General features: G+C 47.4%; 1 protein-coding gene across 1 annotated transcript in view; it reads right to left on the reverse strand.

Annotated features, from left to right (window-relative positions):
* Positions 1 to 17,905, reverse strand: part of STK24 (serine/threonine kinase 24) — a 109,277-nt gene extending 91,372 nt beyond the window's left edge. The window contains exon 1 of the mRNA XM_028112089.2: positions 17,503 to 17,905. Coding sequence (XP_027967890.1) covers positions 17,503 to 17,544 — 42 coding nt within the window. The 5' untranslated portion in view covers positions 17,545 to 17,905. The remainder of the gene's footprint in view (positions 1 to 17,502) is intronic.
* Between the last annotated feature and the right edge of the window lie 2,296 nt (positions 17,906 to 20,201).

Genomic DNA, 20,201 nt, shown 5'->3' on the forward strand with positions numbered 1-20,201 from the left:
GACTACAAGCTGCTCTTGACTTCAGGACAATCAGCTTGTGAGCCCTGCCCACTGGTGAAAGACTAACACCCATCCCTCCACCCTGGTGCCTCAGGTGGCAAATGCCCTGCTGCTGGGCCCGCAGAGTTCAGAGCAGGACTCCCAGGGAAGAGCAGGTTGACGGAGCATCCAGGTGCCTATGAGATCAGACGCGGGCTCCTAGCTTTTCAACACCCTCTTCAACGTGCTCACACACGTCTTGCTAACCACCACTGATGACCTACTTAATAAGTCACAGCTTCATCCCTCCTCACCTGGACCCTTCCCCCAAGCTCCAGACCCAGATATGAAACCACCTATTCCTTTCCTCCACCTGCATTCCAGGCATCTGAAATAGATACAGATCTCCTATCTCACCTCCATAGGTTGATCACCTACACCAATTGGTGGCCCCTCCATTCATTCACCCACACGCCTAAGCCAGAACCCTAGAAGCTCCCCTCAGACCCCTCTCTCTCCCTCCACTGCCACCCCTACCAAATCCAGCCCATCCTACCTACTTGCTCCCTCTGAAATCCCTCCCCTTCTCCCCACCCAGCGACGGATGCCTCAGCCCTGTGCCCCATCGGCACGCCTGGGGCCACGTCAAGGGGCTCCTAGCCCAGGGACCAGCCAGACTGTAAAATCCAAAACTGGTGCAGCTGCAAACTTCCCTGGGAATTCTGCTTCACCTAATAGGCTGCAGCCCAGACCACTCGGCATGGTCCTTTATGATCTGGTCCCTGACTACCTCTTTAACTCCTCTCTCTTGTTCTCCTTCCTTTCCCTTTTATGTCGAACAAAACTGAATTCCTTGCACTTTTCCAAACACTTGATGCTATTTAAAAAAATAAAATAAAACTCATACTTTTGAACACTCTAATCTGTCTAGATTCTTTCTGCCTTTAAAAAAAAAAATCTTCTAGAACAGAGCTCAGGCATCATTTCCTTTATCGATTTTCAGAGTGCCACCGCCTGGTATTTCATTACTCTCTCCTCTGTGCTACCTCTGTGCCTTACCCTCCTGCAGCTGCATTCATCCCGCTGACCAGCGTGCTTACATAGGTGCCCCTGCTATTAGAATGTACACCCCCTGAAGACAGGGTTTAGCATTTGTCTTCCCTCTTCCAACACCAGCATCTTCTGCGTGCATATACGTCATCTCCGACAGACGCCGTCAGTCTTTCACTGCCTGACACTCTACATTTTAGGCACTTAGAGCAACACACTTTCTTCCTGTAATTAACAACTACTACCTGTATATCAACTACTATAGACGCTTTCCCAACATCTAGCTAAAATCGACTTTAAAACAAGGAGTCAGAATTTTAACTGGAAACTACCAGAACCTGTTGCGGGGGACGCAGTCAAGAGGTCTCAGACCCGAGCCACGGTACCAAGAAGGCCTTCTCGGGTGGAGGAGACAGGGACTGAGGGTAACAGTGAAGGCCAGCACGCTGCAAGGCACCACCCTGAGCTCGGAAATGCTGCCTGGGGCCAGGCCTACTACACCAAGAAAAGGAAAGAAAACGCTTCCTTCTCCCCTAGCTCTCTTACCCCAGCTGGTTTCCTGCCCTCAGAACCAGGAACTTGACCCTTAAATTGTAGGTCAGTGAGGCTTTTCTAGCCTAGCCTCACAACTTAACCACCATTTCTAAACTCGTTGCTAGAAGAAAACATGCCGGACTCCTAACCAACAAACTGACAAACGAAATCTGACATGCACTAAGGGAATGTCCATATTTTAAACTTTCTTTCTGACACATGGAAAATTTTGCTTCTGCTTGCAACAAACTGTAACCGTGGTAAGATCCTGGAACTAAATTATAATCAAAATATGAATATATCCCTTATAAATGTTTCTGTTTTATGAAATACCACAAGGCAAAAGGCCAGCCGACACAGTGTTTCAGCTTTAAATAGCAAAGACCTTTACCCACAGCATCTCACAACACCTCCTTCCCCTCTGTATTTGCGCGTCTATCCAACAACACTCATTTCCATGTCCGCGCTCTAAGAGCTAAACAAATAAAGACAATCAATTACACAATAAAGAAAACGTTTTTTTAATTTGAATAAAGAGAAAAGGCCAACAGGTTCCAGCAGAACTCGGTAATGCTACACTCTATCACTGCCTGCCAGTTTTCAAATTTTTCCATTCATTAAAAACATATGTATAGTAGAAGGTCGGTAGTTACAGGTCCATGTCCCTTATTCAAAGTTCCAAAACCCCCAAGTCTCTGAGAAAACAACAGTTTTTCCTAACTCCTCTGGAGGAACCCCCCCAGCAGGACAATGTGAAGTGATGGGGGGCGATTCCCAGTCTTGGTGCTGACAGACTCATCTGGTGGCTCCAGGCCCGTGGGCCCCTGCATGCAGGTAGCGAGGCACCCCGACCTCACCACCCACACAACCGCGGCCAGTAGTCCCTCGCTCACGTGTGCACCTTGCACGGGAAGAAACATGGACACACAGCATGTGGTATATACTCTGAAACTGCTAAACAGCAGACTGATCCTATTCGGGAGTGAATGTTCATTCAGAGAAGGAATCTTAACTCACAATATTTGCACCTCTCCCGGTCCTGCCAGTTTCCCTGTCATCTACAACTTTTCATTAAAGCAAAAGACTGAAAAGAAATACACACAAGATAAAAGCTATTTTACAACTAGAATACTTGGGCGCCTGGGTGGCTCATTTGGTTAAGTGTCTGCCTTCAGCTCAGGTCATGATCCCAGGGTCCTGGGATCGAGCCCCACGTCGGGCTCCCTGCTCTGTGGGGAGCTTGCTTCTCCCTCTCCCTCTGCCGCTCCCTCCGCTTCTGCACTTGCACTCTCACTCTCTGACAAATAAATAAAATCTTTAAAAAAAAAAACTAGAATACTTATAACATTTATAAAGTATTCACCTGAAGAACAATTAAGAAGAATACAACTCAGCCATTGAATACAATTTAATGCTGTTCATCTTTTTCAGGTCCCTACAATTTGCTTCACTGGCTAACTAGAGGAGGCCCAGAAAGGAGAGCAATTTTGCTGTTGAGTTACTGCTCACACCAGCCCGTGCACACATGTGCAGGTGCTGATACATATGCGAACACACACGCACCCAGCAGTATCCTCTGTCTGGGGTACAACTCAGCAAGGGATGAGGAGCCCAGCATGTATTTGCAATCCCACTGGGTGAATGGTCTAGTTTATCAATGTAAGCAATTAACCACAAAAACTCATTAACAACAATAAGAGTGCTGTCCAATAATACCACTGAAGGAGGAGGAATGATGAATTACTGTTTCTTTCTCCAAAGGCAAAAGAAAGTGCAAGATTACGCTGTCCAACCAGCAGAACCAAACAGGATGGTGCTTCTGACTAGAGCTCCGCATCCCAAGGAGGCATGCCTTACAGGTCGGAGCCAAGGGTAAGTCAGTTAAGATGTTAAAACAAATCACGTGGAAATGGGGGATGATATTTATGATCCATTTCTGAATGGAAAACAATATAAAACGAGCACCTATGTATGACTGTAATTTCTTAAAGATATGTATATACAGAGACAACTGGAAAATAAGCAAAATAAAAAACAGCTATACTCAAGTAGTGGGACCATAAATGCTTTTGCTTTAGAAATATTTTCATGGGGGACAGCATGAGAGTGTTTTCCCCGTATGGAGTTCCCATTTCTGTACCCATCTTCAACCCCCCACTTCCCATGACTTTTTTTTTAAGATTTTTTTACTTTATTTATTTGACAGAGAGACAGCGAGAGCAGGAACACAAGCAGGGGGAGTGGGAGAGGGAGAAGCAGGCTTCCCGCCGAGCAGGGAGCCCGAGGCAGGACTTGATCCCAGGACCCTGGGATCATGACCTGAGCTGAAGGCAGACGCTTAACGACTGAGCCACCCAGGCACCGCCCCCGAGACTTTTTAATAGACTAACACACACAAGCAGGGTGGCCAGAGTAGGAGGTGGGGCTCTTACATTGCAGCAGATAAGCAGGTGAAGGCCCTTGCACTGGTTTTCAAAGAGCCTTACGACCACAGATTTCCCCAGCAGAAATGAATGGAATTATACCTACCCTGACACAAAAGGACACCGGGAAGAATCATTTTCACAGAATTTCAAAACCAGCCTTGATCGCTATGGCTAACCTATTAAGAAATAGTATGTGCAACAAACCATGTATAAAAATATGGAGAATTTTACCATTTTAAAAGGGCTTAAAATATTTTATCATTTTTTACATCTCTTTTTCTCCAAATTTTTATTTAAATTCAAGTGTGTTAACATAGGAGTGTCTCAGCACAAGCTTTTTAAAGGCTACTTACTGACAGATCACAATGAAGGAAAAAGAAATTAACATACTTTGTACGCCCACACATGTGTGAACATAAACATTATTTATATTTATTTATATTTTGGGGGTAGGCTGAGAAACCATTTGCTCCACATACAGTAATCCATCCACAAGGGAGGGATTAAGTAGATCCTTGGTAAAACTGCTTTTCAACTCAAAACTGTTTTTACACTATGGGATCACTTGAAAACATGACCCCGCTTCAAGCCTAAGCGGAAATGAAATTCCACCCTGCAATATTTCCGGCCACACCCAGACTGCTGGTGCTCCACGAGCCCAGGCTCATCTGGGAGTGTGACTGGAGACCACCACCCCCATCAGGCGTGTCCGCATCAGGGACAAATACAAGCAGCCAGTGGAAGAACAGGGCAAGGAAATGCACTCAGTTTCACCTCAGGGCAGCGCCTCATTGTTTCTTGAAGGAGACGATACCGAGGGAGGCCCTCTGAATGTCACAAATTCTGTTTTTAGAAAGACTCCAGACTCTTCATTGACAAATGAAAGAGAGGAACCCAGACCTCACTACTACCCTTCCTGACACAGTCTATCTCCTAAATATGCTTAATATACCATTTACCCTTATACTGGAAAAAGCTATACAACAACCTCAGAAAAATGACAATGCACTTTCAAAAAAAAATCAAGACCTCTCCCTTCCCCCCAAAACCACCCTCAAATAAGCAAGTCTGGTAAGACTGAAGTTTAGCTAATCGTAGTAAACTCTAATAAAAGACTGCTAATACAGAAATACGGATCATTTTTTGAATTAAACATCAAATCAACAATTGAGACATAAAAGCATAAAAACTTTGACATCCCAAACGTCAGAAAGTCTACTGGCCTGGAATATTTTTTCCAGTTCAAACGTATATATGTATACCTTAAGTATTAAAAAGAATAACTGCAAGAAAAGAAAATAGATTTTGCCCAAAGAGAACCCATTCATTTCCTGTCCCCCCTCCTCAGCATGGGGAGCTGGCTGGACAATGCACACCTTCCCTGAAGGTCTTCCCTTCAAATCCAATTAAGAAAAAAGAAGGCAACATGACATAAATACTAAGAGCTCACCAGGGGTTACTGGGGAGGCAGGGGCTATCCTGCCAGATGAGCAGGTTCACAGAGGAAGGTCAAGCAGTGAGCTGACCAGGGAGGACTGAAAAGCAGTATGAGGTATTTGGTCAGGAAGCAACTAAAGGTTCTTAAGCAGGGAATGACTTGATAAAAACTACAGTTAAGAGAAGTTATCCTCACAACTCTGTGGAAGATGATCAAGTTCAGGACTTTTGTTCTGATTCTGGTGTCTTCCCAAAGAACCGTGGAATGCTAGTTCTGAGAGATGCAGTCCTTACAAAATAAGGTTCTGACGTCAAAAAGATACAGAACACACATCCTCCTCTACTTCCCAACAGGTTTATACTACCTGCTAAAATTGTAACGGCTCTATCAAGTCTCACAGAAGCCTATTCAATTCCCAAAGTCAGACCCATGGTTCCAAAGACAGATTTCTAAAATACAAGTCATAAGTCTCAAGAACTGATTGTCTTTTTTTTTTTTTTTCCTTTTTAAGCAACCTCTACTCCCAATGTGGGGCTCAAACTCACAACCCCGAGATCAAGAGTTGCATGCTCTCACTATCAACAATAGCCAAATTATGGAAAGAGCCCAAATGTCCACCAACTGATGAATACTGGATAAAGAAGATGTGGTATATATACACGAAGGAATATTACTCGGGGATTAAAAAGAATGAAATCTTGCCATTTGCAACAACGTGGCTGGAACCAGAGTGTGTTAAGTAAAATAAGTCAGAAAAAGACAAATACCATATGATTTCACGCATGTGTGGAATTTAAGAAAAAAGCACATGAACATAGGGGGAAGGGAAGGAAAACTAAAATAAGATAAAAACAGAGGGAGGCAAACCATAAGAGACTCTTAAGTACCGGGAACAAACTGAGGGTTGCTGCAGGGGAGGTGGGAGGGGAGATGAGCTAAATGGGTGATGGGCATTAAGGAGGGCCCTTGACGTAATGAGTCCTGGGTATTATACGAAACCGATGAATCACTAGACTCTACTCCCAAAACCAATCCTACACTATATGTTAACTTGAATTTAAATAAATAAATAATAAAAATAAAAATCTGAACTGGTGAAACCCCAAAAAAGAGTTGCATGCTCTACTGACTGAGCCAGCCAGGCGCCCCAAGCATTGATATATTTTTTTAAGACCTTATTTATTTATTTGACAGAGAGAGACAGACAGCGAGAGGGAACACAAGCAGGCTTCCCGCGGAGCAGGGAGCCCGATGAGGGGCTAGATCCCAGGACCCTGGGACCATGACCTGAGCTGAAGGCAGACACCCAACCAACTGAACCACCCAGGCACCCCCCCAAGCATTGATTTTATTGAGCTTTCAAATGGGCATCACTATAGAATGTCCCACAGTGTAGAGCAATAGGAATTTAAGGATTTTTAGTGCTCCAGTTTAATGGTTTTCAAATTGTGGTCCCCGAGGCAGACACACACGGGGAAAACTTGTTAGCTTCCACCCTAGACCAACAGCCTAGCAGTCCACAGTTCATCAAGCTCTCCAGGTGATGAGGAGAAATGCTAAAACTTAAAAACCACTGGCTTGATTATGGGTACTTTTTTCAGCTAATCCCAGCAACAACTGAAAGGCAATAAACAAGAGGCCAGCCAAAGGCCCCACTCCCACCCTAGGGGAGGGCAGAAGGGCTCAGCAGAGGGACTGGGGAAAACATGAAAGTCACCACCCCCCACAGCCACAACCCTACATTCTAGGAAGCCACTTAAAAATAATACCAGAGCAGGAACAAAATCTTTGAAAATAAAAAGAGAGAGAAAAAAAGTGGGAACCCAAAATACCATCTCGTACCAGGCCTGGACTGGGCTGGTTTCAGAGGCTGTTAAGCACAACGTGACCCTTAGGGACACAGGAGCCCTATGGGCCAGGACGGGGCAGGATCTGAAAAGCTCAGCAGGAGGCATTCTGCTGTGAGAGCACCACCAATATCGGCATCAGAGGTCAGGGCTCTATCCCCAACAAGGCTGTTTTCTAGCTGAGGGCCCTTGGTTACACTTCCTAAGCCTCTGTTTTCCCACCTGTAAAATCGGTGTAAGAGCCCTCCCACCCGGGGGCAGAGGCCTCGAGGACTGCCCAAGGGCAGAAGCCACCCGCCCACCAGAGCCCTGCCCTTGGGAAGAAGGTAATAAAAGTTTGTCGTACTCCTTCAAGGCTTCCTTCCACTAAGAGCAACAAATACTTTCTCAACTGAGCAATACAGCAAAGCCAAAGGCACCTTTACTTCTCCCACTTACCTATTCAGGTAACACAGAAGAGCAGAAGGAAAAAGAAAACCTGCCTACCATGAGGAACCACTGAGGAAGTAACTCTTTGTACTTAACATAATCTTTCTCTTTTCAAAAAAAAAAAAAAAACACAAAACATAATCTTTCTCTTTTCAAATTACCTCTCAAGAAACGTTTGGTACAACGAAAGTGCATCAAACATAAGGAAGCTCACGGAATGTTCAAACAATACCTTTCTTCAGCCGGCTCTCAGTTCATCGGGAGTTCGGGTAGCAACTGTAACCACACTGCACAGAACTCTCAAGTTATCCTACGAAACGGCGCCTAAAATAACTGTTAACCAACGCCTAGTCCCCCAAGTTCTGGATTATCTTTCATTTTCACTCAATGATTTATCACTGTAAATTTCTACCCAAAAAAAGTACTTTGTTCCTACGTAGGAAATCATTTTAAGGTCATATCCCACAAGAGCAGCCTTACCTGTTTAGATATACACCTGAGCCACTGGTTCATAAACACCAAGTATTTATGGAGCAGAACTAGGCCACGCACAAGGCTGTGCACGGCATGGGGCGTGCAGAGACCCCCAAGCCACAGGGCTCAGTCCACAGCGCGCACCCCCCCCAACACACGGCCAACTGGCTCCACCACGTGTCCGCCTGAACACCCTGGCAAGCTATCCGACATCTGCTGTGCATCTGCGCCAGGTCCTATGCTGACCACAGAACCAGCAGCCGGGACTGACGCTGCCCCCACCCTCCCAAGAAGCACACACTCAATTCCAGGCCAGAGGCTGGGCCCCCAAAACATACATCAACTGAAGAAAACGTTTCTCCAAAGAGATACTACGAGGCTCCAAGGAAGGGTTCTGTGCCCACACGATCTTGAGACTTTTAGAAAATGAGACACAGAACGGAGAAAAGCAGGTTCTCCGCTCAAGTTAGGGAAGTGGAGGTCACTGTTAGAGATATGGAAAAAACAGGCATATATTTATATTGTCGTTGACTAATGGAGAGAAAACAGAAGGCACAATCTCCTGAAGATGACAAGGGCCTCAGGAGTCCTTCACCACACTAGGGCACTTGGAAAAGTTCTGACCTTGGAATTCAAATTGTAATCATTCTATTCACTCATCTGTAACAACTGGAGAGGGACGTCCAGGTAGGAAGCATACTGAGCATAAAAGCACCTACTCTGGACAATCCTGAAATCCCAATAAACCATAAATAAATGGAGTTCTCTTAAAAGGTTAAACCTCTGCCTACAAGGAGGGGAGAGAAGACCAAAAGCAATGAACTTCCAGGAGTGGGCAGAAATATGGGGGGGGGGGCGGGCGGGACATGCTAAACTGGAGGTGGAGAGAGCAGAGAACCAACCCCATTTGCAGCCTGAATCCGCACAACTCAGGAACTGGCAGCATCTAAAATAAGGACGGAAAGTCAATTAACAAAGTGGTTAGACACCCCGATGGAGCCCACTCAGAGCCAGGCAGCTGCCCCGCGTTCCCAACCAGGGCAACTAATGAAAGCACAGTGCCTGGAAAGGAAACGAAGGGTTTCTGGAGCGGGCAGTGGCCGACTCAGCGGAGGAGGGAGGCAGCGTGTTAAACAACGGGGGAGCTCAGCTCCACAAGACGCCGCACCCACTCAGTCCTTCCCCTCCATCCGGCGCTCTGTGGGCATCAGGCTTCAGGTTGCGGAAGGGAGGAGGGATCAGCCCAGAGGAGCACCAGCTGTAGACAATAAGGGGTCCAGACCAGAGCTGGTCAGAGGCTTCTCCAGGAAGGGGAAATGTATAAAAAGCTGAAAGAAACGGACATCAGCTACTCCTCACCTCTCCCATCCGGTAAAAGCACCTGGTATCACTGAGGTTTAAAAAGCTCCAATCAAGGGCAGATTTCCAACCAGCTTGGTTGTCCCCCACTCTTAAGTAAGAGCGGACATTCAAGGGTGGCCTCTAGCATTAGAAAGAAAGATCATGACCAACAAGAGGAGAGAAAGGGACTTGGAGGAAGAGAATCTATTCTGAAGGAAAGAAACATAACTGCAATTAACATATCCAGGGAGGTAAGAGCAAATATTTCAACTGAAACAATAAAAGAATATTCAGAGAACCAAAACGAGCTCTTAGAATTTAAAAAATAAGAACAGAAACACTCATTAGAAGAACTGGAAGAAAAAACTGAGACCGTCTTCCAGAAAGCCAAGTAAAAAAGACAAAGAGGAAATAGGTTTAAAAGGGTAAAACTATTTGAGGACCAGTCCTCAAGAGAAGGTCCAACAACCAAATAATACTTTAAGAAAGGAAGAACACAGAAAAGACCCGAGCTGCCTGATTAAAAGGGCTTACTGAGTACCTGTCACAAAAACAGATCTGCGTCATGACATGTCATTGTGAACACTGAGGTCCCGGAGAAAAAATTCCGATCCTATTCGGTTCAGGAAGAACAAAACAGCTCACACACACAGAATCCAGTACTGGTGTGGCACTGCACCCTTCACCAGCAACGACTGAAAGCTAAAACAGTGGAGAAGTGCCTTCAAAATCCTGGAGGAAAATAATTTCCGCCCTGTGACTACATCCCATGCCAAAATATTGAGAGGAAAAGAAATGTTCAGATATCCATGACCCCAAAAAAACCTATCTCCCATGTACCTTAGCTAGAGGAAGGCCCTGCAAGATATGCTTCATTAACACAAGAGTGTGAACCCACACAATGACGGAGGTAGAGAAAGGTGGTCCAGAGCAGCACGAGTCCCACGTTTGAGGGCAAAAGGAAACAGGCTGTAAGCAGAGCACCAAGTGTGGATGACCACCAGTCCACCCGGGAGCGGCCTCAGAGGGCTCACAGGAAGACTTCTCCAAAAAAGTCACATGGATCTCCTGTCTGCTCTACCTGAGCTTTGGAAAAGGTTTGAACAACTTGTGCGAGTTTTGGTTGAATAAGCTATAAATACTGCTACAGACTGAATGTCTGTGTCCTCCCCCAAAATTCCTATGTTGAGACCCAGTTCCCCATGGGACTGGTATTAGGTGGTGGGGTGATTAGGTCATGAAAGTGGAGCCCCCGGGATTGGGACAAGTACTCTGAGGGCCTGGAGGGCTCCCTCACCCCTCTGCCATGCGGCAGCCCACCCATGACCCAGGGAGAGTTACCCTCAGCAGACACAGAAGCTTCCAGACCCTTTATCTTGCCAGGCTCCAGGACTGTGACAAATAAATGTTTATCGTTTAAGCCACCTAGTGTATGTATGGTATGTTGTTCTAGCAGCCCAAACTAAGGCCATTACATTATTTAAAAAAAGAAAAAAACTTTCAGAGAAGATTTGAAAAGTTATCCCAGTTTGCTAAGGGCTGGGCTAGGCACGTGCCGGTCATAGGCACAGTGCCTTACAGTCGAGCTAATGTACACACAAATGTAACCAAAGTCACAATGTAACTATGCTCGGGAGAGGGAACAGAGGGACATGGGCCTGAAGGAGGCAAGAAACAAATCCTCCTCTTCAGAGTCCAAAGTCCACAGATAATGCCTGAAACTAGAAACAAAGTAGCAGCAAGTTTTAAATGTTCTTCATAAACAAAGTGGAAATAACAACAATCAGCTAACAGAGATCAAAGGGGCTGCCTTTGGGGAGCAGGACATAGGAGATAAGGAGCAAGTCACTGCTATCCTTCCAAACAAACCTTATAAGGCCATAGGACTCTTTAAATCATGTGTTCAACCTTTTAAATAAAAACTAAACAAAAATCCTAAATAATTAAAAATAAAACAAAGACTCTGGACCTATACGGTCATTTCAAATCTCAGGACCTAAAAATCTTTTTAAAAATAGGAAGAAGCTTAAAATAATAGGAAGATAAACACCCGCTACATATTTCGTAAGCATTAATAGAAAACTCAAAATGTTCCCACAATTTATTCAGATACCAGTGGGCGCTGCACAGATAAGGTTCCTTGTACTGACCATGAACCCTCAAGAAAACATAACAACCCTCAAGAAAGCCAATGGAAGGTCTCTAAAGTCAAGAGTGCTGTTCCCAGGGGTAATCCACAATCTGGGGTGTTTGTATACTTTGTAGCAAGCAAAGGTACATCTTGCTTTTTATTTCTTAATCTGAACCTTGGAAACCAGGCAGCCATTTAGGATTAGGAAACTCCATACTCACTCCAGGAGTCAGGTGTTATATTAGCTATGTTTTTCTTTTTCCCCAAAGCACTTGGCACTAGGAGTTTTAAAACATATTGTACCGCAGAAATATGAATTATGGGAAATGACTGGTCCAAGGACAGCAGTTGACCCTAAAGAGACACAGAGATAACAGAGCGCAACCTCAATTTCCTGCACGCACTCCTGCTACAAGGTTCCATGAATAACAATGCTGAGCTAAAGCATTTAAAAAAAAAAAAAAAAAAACACAGAAGGGTAGGTTGGGTGTGGTCCGTTTCCTGCAGGTACCGAATTCCCAAGCAGGCAACTCTGAATCACTGGGAGATGGCTCCCAAATGGAGCGCCAAGTGGCATGTTTCTCAAGAGATCCGCTGACTCCTTGACCCCGGCCTCAGCCTGTCTGTAAAAAATACTCTAGAAAGCAGCAGCAACTGCCAACAGGCTCATTTCTTCAGTTACTCCTCACACTACATCTTGTACCAAGGTCCTAGAAATACCATTCAACTGAAAAGCAATGTCCACGTGCAGGAAGTAAGCAAGCTCAGCTCTGCACACTGGAACAGGGCAAAGAGGAGCGCAGAAGTTACATACAGGAACGAGAAAGCAAAGATGGCCGCCACTTGCCCGTAACTACTCTGAGACATTGTGCTATTTTAACAGCCTAGAAAAATCTAACCTGACCAATTTCTACTTGAAGGTCATTTGGTTCTCTGTGAAATACTACCAGAAACATTCCCATAGCTGAGATTACAGCCAAAATGTCCTGGACAACTCCAAGTTATATTTTTAATAATTTTTAAGAATCTTCTTATAGCACTGCCCCCCCCAAAATACATTTTTAAGCAAAACAAATTATTAACATTTTTAAATGTTGGGGACAGAAGAAAAGAGGGAATATGAAGTACTGAAATGGATATTAAATAAAATACTTAGGCAACTAACAGTAACAGAAAACCATGCCTTTATTTTCCTTTAGTTACTCTTAGCATAGAACAACAAAAGGGGTCAAAAGCAGGGGAGATGGGAGATCATAAAAAAAGACTATTAAATGTTCGCTGAGAGTTCAAATTACCACGGTTTGAAGTCAATCTTGCTAAAAAGCCCACCTTGAGGGGCGCCTGGTGGGCTCGGTCGATGGAGCATGCAACTCTGGATCTCGGGGTTGTGAGTTGGAGCCCCACGTTGGGTGGAGATTACTTGAAAATTAAAAAATCTTTAAAAAGAAAAAAGTCCACCTTGGCTATCCGGCTGATACCTAAACCTCCAACCACTCAGTCTTGTCTGCCCCTACTCTCACCAGCCTGGGGTTCCTCTCACTGCCAGCATGCCCCAGAATCCAACTCCTTCCACCTACAGCAGGGAAGCAGGACCCCTAAAATTCAAGATACTCAGCGCTTCCCTACCCCAGCCAGAGCTGGTCCCCCTCCCCAGTCCCCCCCCCCCCCCCCCCCCCCCCGCCTCTCCAGCCCTGGGGTCCAGGCTAGCCCCACATGAACCTGCTTTCCAACCCCTTTGTAGGCAGACCACCCAGATCAGCTCTCACTGGGCTGCTGACTTCCTGAGCACATGGCCCAGGGAGGTTCTCACCCACCCCTCTCACAGGTCCTGGCACCACACTCCGCAGAGAAACGTGCTGCGAGCATGTGGGCTCCCCGTCTCATCCAACGTTCTAGGACCCTAGACCCCATTCCACACTAAAGCATTTCCCTCAAGGTGCCTTCAGAACCTCAATCTCACAAATACCCTGAACGTCCACACACCATAACATGATGCCAACCTTTCCCCAGGGTGCAGAGAGCAACACACTGAACATGGAGAGGCCTCTTCCATGGAAACAGGAAAAAAAACTATGGCAATGTGACACTAACAAGAAAAAAAAAAAATGCAAGAGCACTGAAGCCACAATTAAATGCAGCTGTCCTTCTGTTTTCCTTCATTTCCCAGATTCTCAAGTGCACACAGGTTTCCCCAGGGTAAGCAAGAGCACTTGAGGAAAGCTCCCAACATGTCCAAACTGGCTGTTCAATGTCCTTCTTGCTATCCCAACTTAAAGGGGCATTCTCAGCAAAGGTTAGTCTCCGCAACCAACTAGATCAATGTAGAGGGAGAGAGGGGGGCAGGATGACTTACCAAGTAGAAACTAAGTTTCCCAGCTATTCCTGTAAACTGCCTGTACTTTCAAATAGGAAAATATCCTAAATTAACGACATCCTCAAAACATGCTAAGTAACTCAGCTGTCCTACACACGTGACATACCTAATTCAGTATTTTTCAAACTTGGGTCAAACCAGTCCGCTGTAAAATCAATTTAGTGTTGCAACCAGCTCCCTTTTTTTAAATTTTTTTAAATAAAATACATCACACAACATCAGGACATCACAAGTAGTAAGGATCAAGGCTGTGTCCTGAAACTTTTGTTTCAGATCTTGATGTAAAATAAACTTCTTACACGGGTCACAAACCAAAAAAACCTTGGAAGCTTAGGCGTGACTGATAAAAATCTGCAAGAGAAATTTATAAACCAAAATCTAATTCTTTTTAAATTACAACTTTCGCAAACTAAAAGCTGGCTAGTGTTCCTACCGCCAACTGAAGCTTGCTTTTCTTCAAATCTGAATTAAACTGATTGAAACAACAAATGTTCAAGGACACAGAGTACATACATCCACAAATCAACCTAATTTCTTTATGTCTATTTGTAGTTACTACATTCAGTTCATGATTTTTTATTTTCTCCCCATGCTAATAGGAAACTGGGATGTGGGAGGTAAAAAAGGAAAGGCCCCTGGCAACCTTCATTAAACATTTATTACAAATATTAACTCATTCGGATGTCTTCCACCCCTCACCTAGGATCTTGCACACAAATTTTCAATAATGGTTCCTGATCAAATAAATTATCAATCTCATATTCCTAATTTCTCATATTTCTTCAGCAAACCCAAACTGGAAAGGAAAAAAAAACCTTTAATGTTTGTAAAAGTTAATAAGACAACAGTACAGCATGATGAGCAGAAGCATAGTCTGGGAGACAGGGAAATTCTGGTTTCAAATCAGACGCTTGCCAGTTAACATACTCCCTCTCCTTGATCAGTTCAATTAGTCTCTGTTGGCTTTCACATCCAGAAGACAGCATAAATAATACCTATGCCTCCAGAGGCACCCTAAAAATCCAGAGGCATAAAAATGATTTGCGAGACAACGAAAAATGGTGTTTATACTAAGATGTCCTTTCAGGCTTACTTTTTAAATATCTTTGATACTTAAATTCAGGCTGCCTGAATTCACTCTGCTGTCTTTCTAAAATCTTTAACCCAACTCCTCATAAGCCCTGTTCAGAAGATGAGAGAGGGGGGCAAAAAGAGGGGGGCAGGGACAGGGGTATCAGGACAGGGCACAGAAGGGTTAGCACACCTCTCTTGTTTTATCCTAGAGAAGAGTCAGAAGCAGGTGTGCCTTTCATTTAATTTAAATCCACAACGACTTTGAGGAAAGCCTCCCAGGCCAGTAACAACTGTTAATTCAAAGTAGAAAAATAAACGTGCTTGTTGTTTTTCTTCTTGGGAGAAGGGAGAGGAAAGGAATGTTCTTCCCCAAATGGCACACTAAGCACGACTACACAGTTTGTAGATGGACTTAAAGACAGGAATGGTCAAAGTCACCTTTTACAGCCCCCCAAACCTATGACAGCTGAAAATCTGGTGGTCTCAACCAAACAAAAACAGTTCCCTTGAAATGGAAATTTACCTCCTCACCCTAAGATTTTGACCCACCCTCTTGATGACCAAAAAAAAAAAAAAAAAAAAAGTGAGGACAAAAAATGTTGAGAACAGACACCACCACCAGGTGACCATCTGATACTGACTTCAGGGCACCAGCCAATAGGGCTTTAAGTACCTCTTCAAACTGATTCACTTTCCACAAAGGCCTTATACTTCCACCATAAACTCTAAGTGAGGCATCTGTCCTAGATTACAACCTCATTAACGCGGTATAAGTCAGTCTAAAGGAAATACTGATGAAAGAAAAAATGTTCACCTCAAGAGATCCTTCTTGCTCTACTGCTCAGGAACCATTTTTCACCCAGTTCACCGGGCCTTCCTGCCTCTCCACTCAAACCAAAGAGAAGGAGGAACTTTAAGAATACCAAGAAACCACAACTGATTTTTTACCTAGCAGTCAGCAGAAGCTTAGGTTTTAAACGTGTGTTGAGCTTAAAAGCTCTTTAGATGAGATTCAAGGGCAGTTTTCTTCAAAGTACACTCAAGATACTTTGACTGTTACTCCTTTAAAAAAAAAAAAATCCTCAGGATAAAATTCTGGTAGCTTTGTGTTCCTATTTTTCTAGATTTCAAACCTGAATAATGAAGCCCAGCTTTCTTTTTATGGTTAAAAAAAAAAGGTGGGGTGGGGTGGGATGATCTGCCACGAAATACGGGGGCAGATTCAAGTCTCAGCCCCTAAGATGCCAGGTCCAAAACTGCACTTCTCAGCCCTAAAGAGCAAGGGGAGAAGAAAAAAATGAGCTCGCTGATGTCTGTAAAATAACAAATAATCCACTTGGATACCGGGGTTGTTTTTTAAAGCTCTTTATGTTCACTCGCTCAACTAAACTGGGACAGCAAAACTTCAGAGACATACTCTTAACTGCATCGTGAGATTTTAATCCTAATTATTTTGCCACCATTTGTGCGCTTAACAAATATGACCAATTAACCAGAGCCAAGTGGTTTTGTTTTCCAAAGGGCTGAAAACAGTCCCCAAAGGCGAAAAATCTTTAATCTAGCACGCACATCTGAAATTCAACTCCCCCCCTCCCAAAAAGTCACTGGTAAGCCAAGATGCCACAAAGTTATCAACGGGAGGTTTACTGGGAAGGAACTCGTCTGGATCCAATCAAGTGTCCAAGTGAAAGCCCAGTGTCCCGAGATCGGGCGGGTCAGCCTCGGCTCGGGACACTGGAGTACATGTTGTCCGACTGATTCCCTCCTGCCAGGAGGTTTACACGCTCGCACTTTCCCCTCAATTGGCACTAGAAGGAAAGGCGCGGAGCAAATGCGCTGGAAGTGGGGCTGACGGTTACACCTTCCCTCACCCCGCCCTGCCTCCTCCGCCCGGCCGGGCTCAGGACGAGTCGGGGCGCGCCCGGGGCTCCCCTCCGGCCTCTCAACTTTATCGCCTGCTCGCGGGGGAACGGGGCCTCGACCGCCCCCCGCCCGGCCCCGAGACCCGGTCGGGGCCTCCAAGGGCATTTCCCCCCATCACTTCTCCCGGGGACCCGGCCGGCGCCGGGCCTGCAGCTTGGCAGGCGTCGTGCGGAGAGGGCGGCGGGGAGGGCGAGGCGGCCGGCTCCCCCACATCCCTGCCAGACCACCGCGGCTCCGGCCGGCGAGGGGGCCTCCAGGCCGCGGCCCCCACAGCCGTGCGCCCACCCCCACCCCCAGTCCCCGAGCCCCGGGCCGCGGCGCGGGGCAGGGGCGCCCTGGGGGCTGGAGCGCCGCGCTGAAGGCCCGCGCGACCCCGGAAGGGGCAGCGTTGGGGGGGGGGGCCGTGTTTACACCGCCAAGTTCCCCGCTTCCGCCCCGGCCCGCGCATCCCTCCCTCCCCTCGCGGCCCGGCTCCTGCTTACCTGCATGCCGGGCAGGCCCGACTGCACCGGGGAGTGAGCCATGGCGGTCAGGACGGCCACTTCCTGGGACGGGACGGCCGGGCCGCGGCGATCCGCGCGGGCGACGAGGCCCGCGGGCCGCGCGCAGCCCTGGGGGCGGCGGGGGCGGCCGGCCAAGCCCGAGTCCGGCTTCGGCGGGGGCCGGCTGGAGTCTGAGGCCACCCCAGCCCCGGCGGGTCCCGGGCCGGGCGGCGGGCTCAGCGGCAGGCGGCGGGCCGCGTCTCCATGCACCGCGCCGGGGAGGGGCTGCGAGGGGCGCGGGGACTCGCCGCGAGCTGTCGCTACCGCTACCACCGCTGCTCGGCTAGAGCCCGGCGGCCTGGGCCCGCGCGCGCTGGCCGCCTGGAGCCGGAGTGGGCGCGCACAGCCCGCCGAGCCCGCGAGCGCCGAGCCCAGCGCGCCCCGCCCCGGCCCGGCCCCCGCGCCCGCCCCCGCGGCCCGGCCGGGGACCCCGCCCCGCGCTTCCGGGAGGGGGAGGAGGCTCGCGGCCGCCCGGCGCCCTAGGCCGCAGCCGCCAGCGCCGCCGCCTACTGGGCGGGCGGGGGTCCTGGCGGGGGTCCGAGCGCCTCCCGCCGGCTGCCCCCCGCCGGCCGAGCGGAGCCGGGAAGAGGCCGGCGCAGGAGCGCGGGGAGGAGGCCTCGGCCCCGGCGCCTGGCGGGGGGGGGGGGGGGAGGGGACTGAGTAGGCGCTGGGGCTTGGCCGCTTGCCTAACCGGCCGCCCCCCCATCTCGCCACCCACCCATCCCCCCGCGCTCCGGGCCCGGGTCCGGCGCGCAGGGGACCCGGGCGACGAGGGAACGGTGAGCGCCAACTCTGAACTCTGCCATCTTCTTCCTGGTCCAAGCAAGCCCACCCCGTTCCATCTGTCCCCGAGGAAATGGGCTCCAGGCGACCTCCCCGAGGGCAGAGTCTGGGGAGGGGAGACCTCGGGAGGGAGAGTGCCCAGAGGGTCCTCAGTCTGTGGCCAGTTCAAAACTACCAGGGCGGAGCTTCTTCGGTGTCCGGGTGAAGTTTCCAGCCAACCCTAGGAGGAAACCGGGAGGGGAGAGGTCGAGAGCTGTTCGTTCCCAGTGTTTTTGCTGCTTGAAAACAGCCACACTTGGAAGGCTAGGCGCTGAAACTCAGCTAAGCAGTGAGGGGGCTGAATCCCACCATCTCCCGGCTCCAGACCCAGGCGGGAGCGTCCACCCACAAGAAAGGGAAAATTGGGGGGGGGGGGGGGGAGGTGGAGGGTGGGCAAGGAGGAAGGGAAGACAATCGAAGGAAACCGTGTCTAGACTTATCCCCGGCCCTCTCTCGGCCTCTCTTTTCGGCTGTCCGCAAAAGCTCCAAGTCCCCTCTTGGGACCGGTACTGCCTTTACTTTTTAGTCACCTCTTCTCCGACTACAGAGGAAAGAAGCTCCAGAAAGTATTTCACTTAACGGTGACAGTATCAGCCACTGACTGATGTGCTGCACCTCGGGTTGTTGGGACTAGGCAGTCATTTGTGCGGCGTGAGGTTGGACATACAGAACGAACGCGAGTGGCCCAGAGATCATAAACAATTGGAGGAAACTCTCAAAGTCCTCCAGCGACGTAAGGGGTGTTTATACTCTGAGGGGTCACTGTATCCTGAGAATTTCTGTTCCCTCTGGTGCTCTGGATCAGTCGAGGAGTGGGGTGCTAAAATTAATCCCCACTTTCCCTTTGGAAACGTGCCTGTTTTTCCTCAAAGTCCCGGATACCTTCAGATACCTTTATGGTATCACTGAGTCGGGAAGCCCTGCCTCCCCCAAGTACTGTGAAGAGAATGTGGCAAATACAAAGTTAAGAAAAGCATGAACCCTGATACCTAAGAGTTCACCATCTTGTGTAAGTTTTGTGTACCTGATACATGGGTACATAAAGAGATGAACAGCAAAACAAGCAAGAGCATGCATCTTTAAAATGTTCATAATCTTCAACCCAGAAGGTCTCCTTGCAGTAACATGGCCTAAGGTTTAGAACTAAGAGGGGCTCAAGAATACAAAAAGATGCAGTGCAGGGATAGCTATAATTGTGGGAAAACTAGGAACAGATTAAAAATTTAACAGATTGTTAAGTAAACGATAGTATATTTATACAGTGAGTACTATGTCGTCATTAAAAATGATGTGTTACAAGATTTAGTAACATGGAAAAGTATTTTCATTATACATTGTTAAGGAAGAAGACACAGTGTACAAATGTATAGCCTGATCTCAAACTACTTCCTATATATGAAGTTATATTTAAATGTATCATTTACATGTCTACATAACATTATATGTGTTATGCATAACCAGAGAAAAACCTGGAAGTACGTACACCAAGATTTAGCAGCGGCTATCCCTGGAATTGATTTTTTTCAGTCTAATCAACCAATAGAGACCATATCATGCTAAAACTCCTCAGGGTTAGCAGTTGGGCAATAACAGGGCAGCAAGAAACAGGACAAGTGGACAAAAATGTTTGGGCACTGATCGGAGGCATTGCCATTGGAAACACATGGGGCCCACGTTGCATGAGCTTATTTCCAACAAATAAGCCATGGGGGGGGGGGAGGGGTGGCCTTGGACCATAATAATCTTGTGTAAAAAGTAACCAGAATCCCACTTCATATCCAGAAGCTAGTGAAGCTACGAACATGTAGATTATAATG

Source organism: Eumetopias jubatus, unplaced genomic scaffold, assembly GCF_037043125.1.
Source record: "Eumetopias jubatus isolate StellerSeaLion01/CBP00866 unplaced genomic scaffold, mEumJub1_p1.0 scaffold_3, whole genome shotgun sequence".
In the NCBI taxonomy this organism is placed as follows: domain Eukaryota; kingdom Metazoa; phylum Chordata; class Mammalia; order Carnivora; family Otariidae; genus Eumetopias; species Eumetopias jubatus.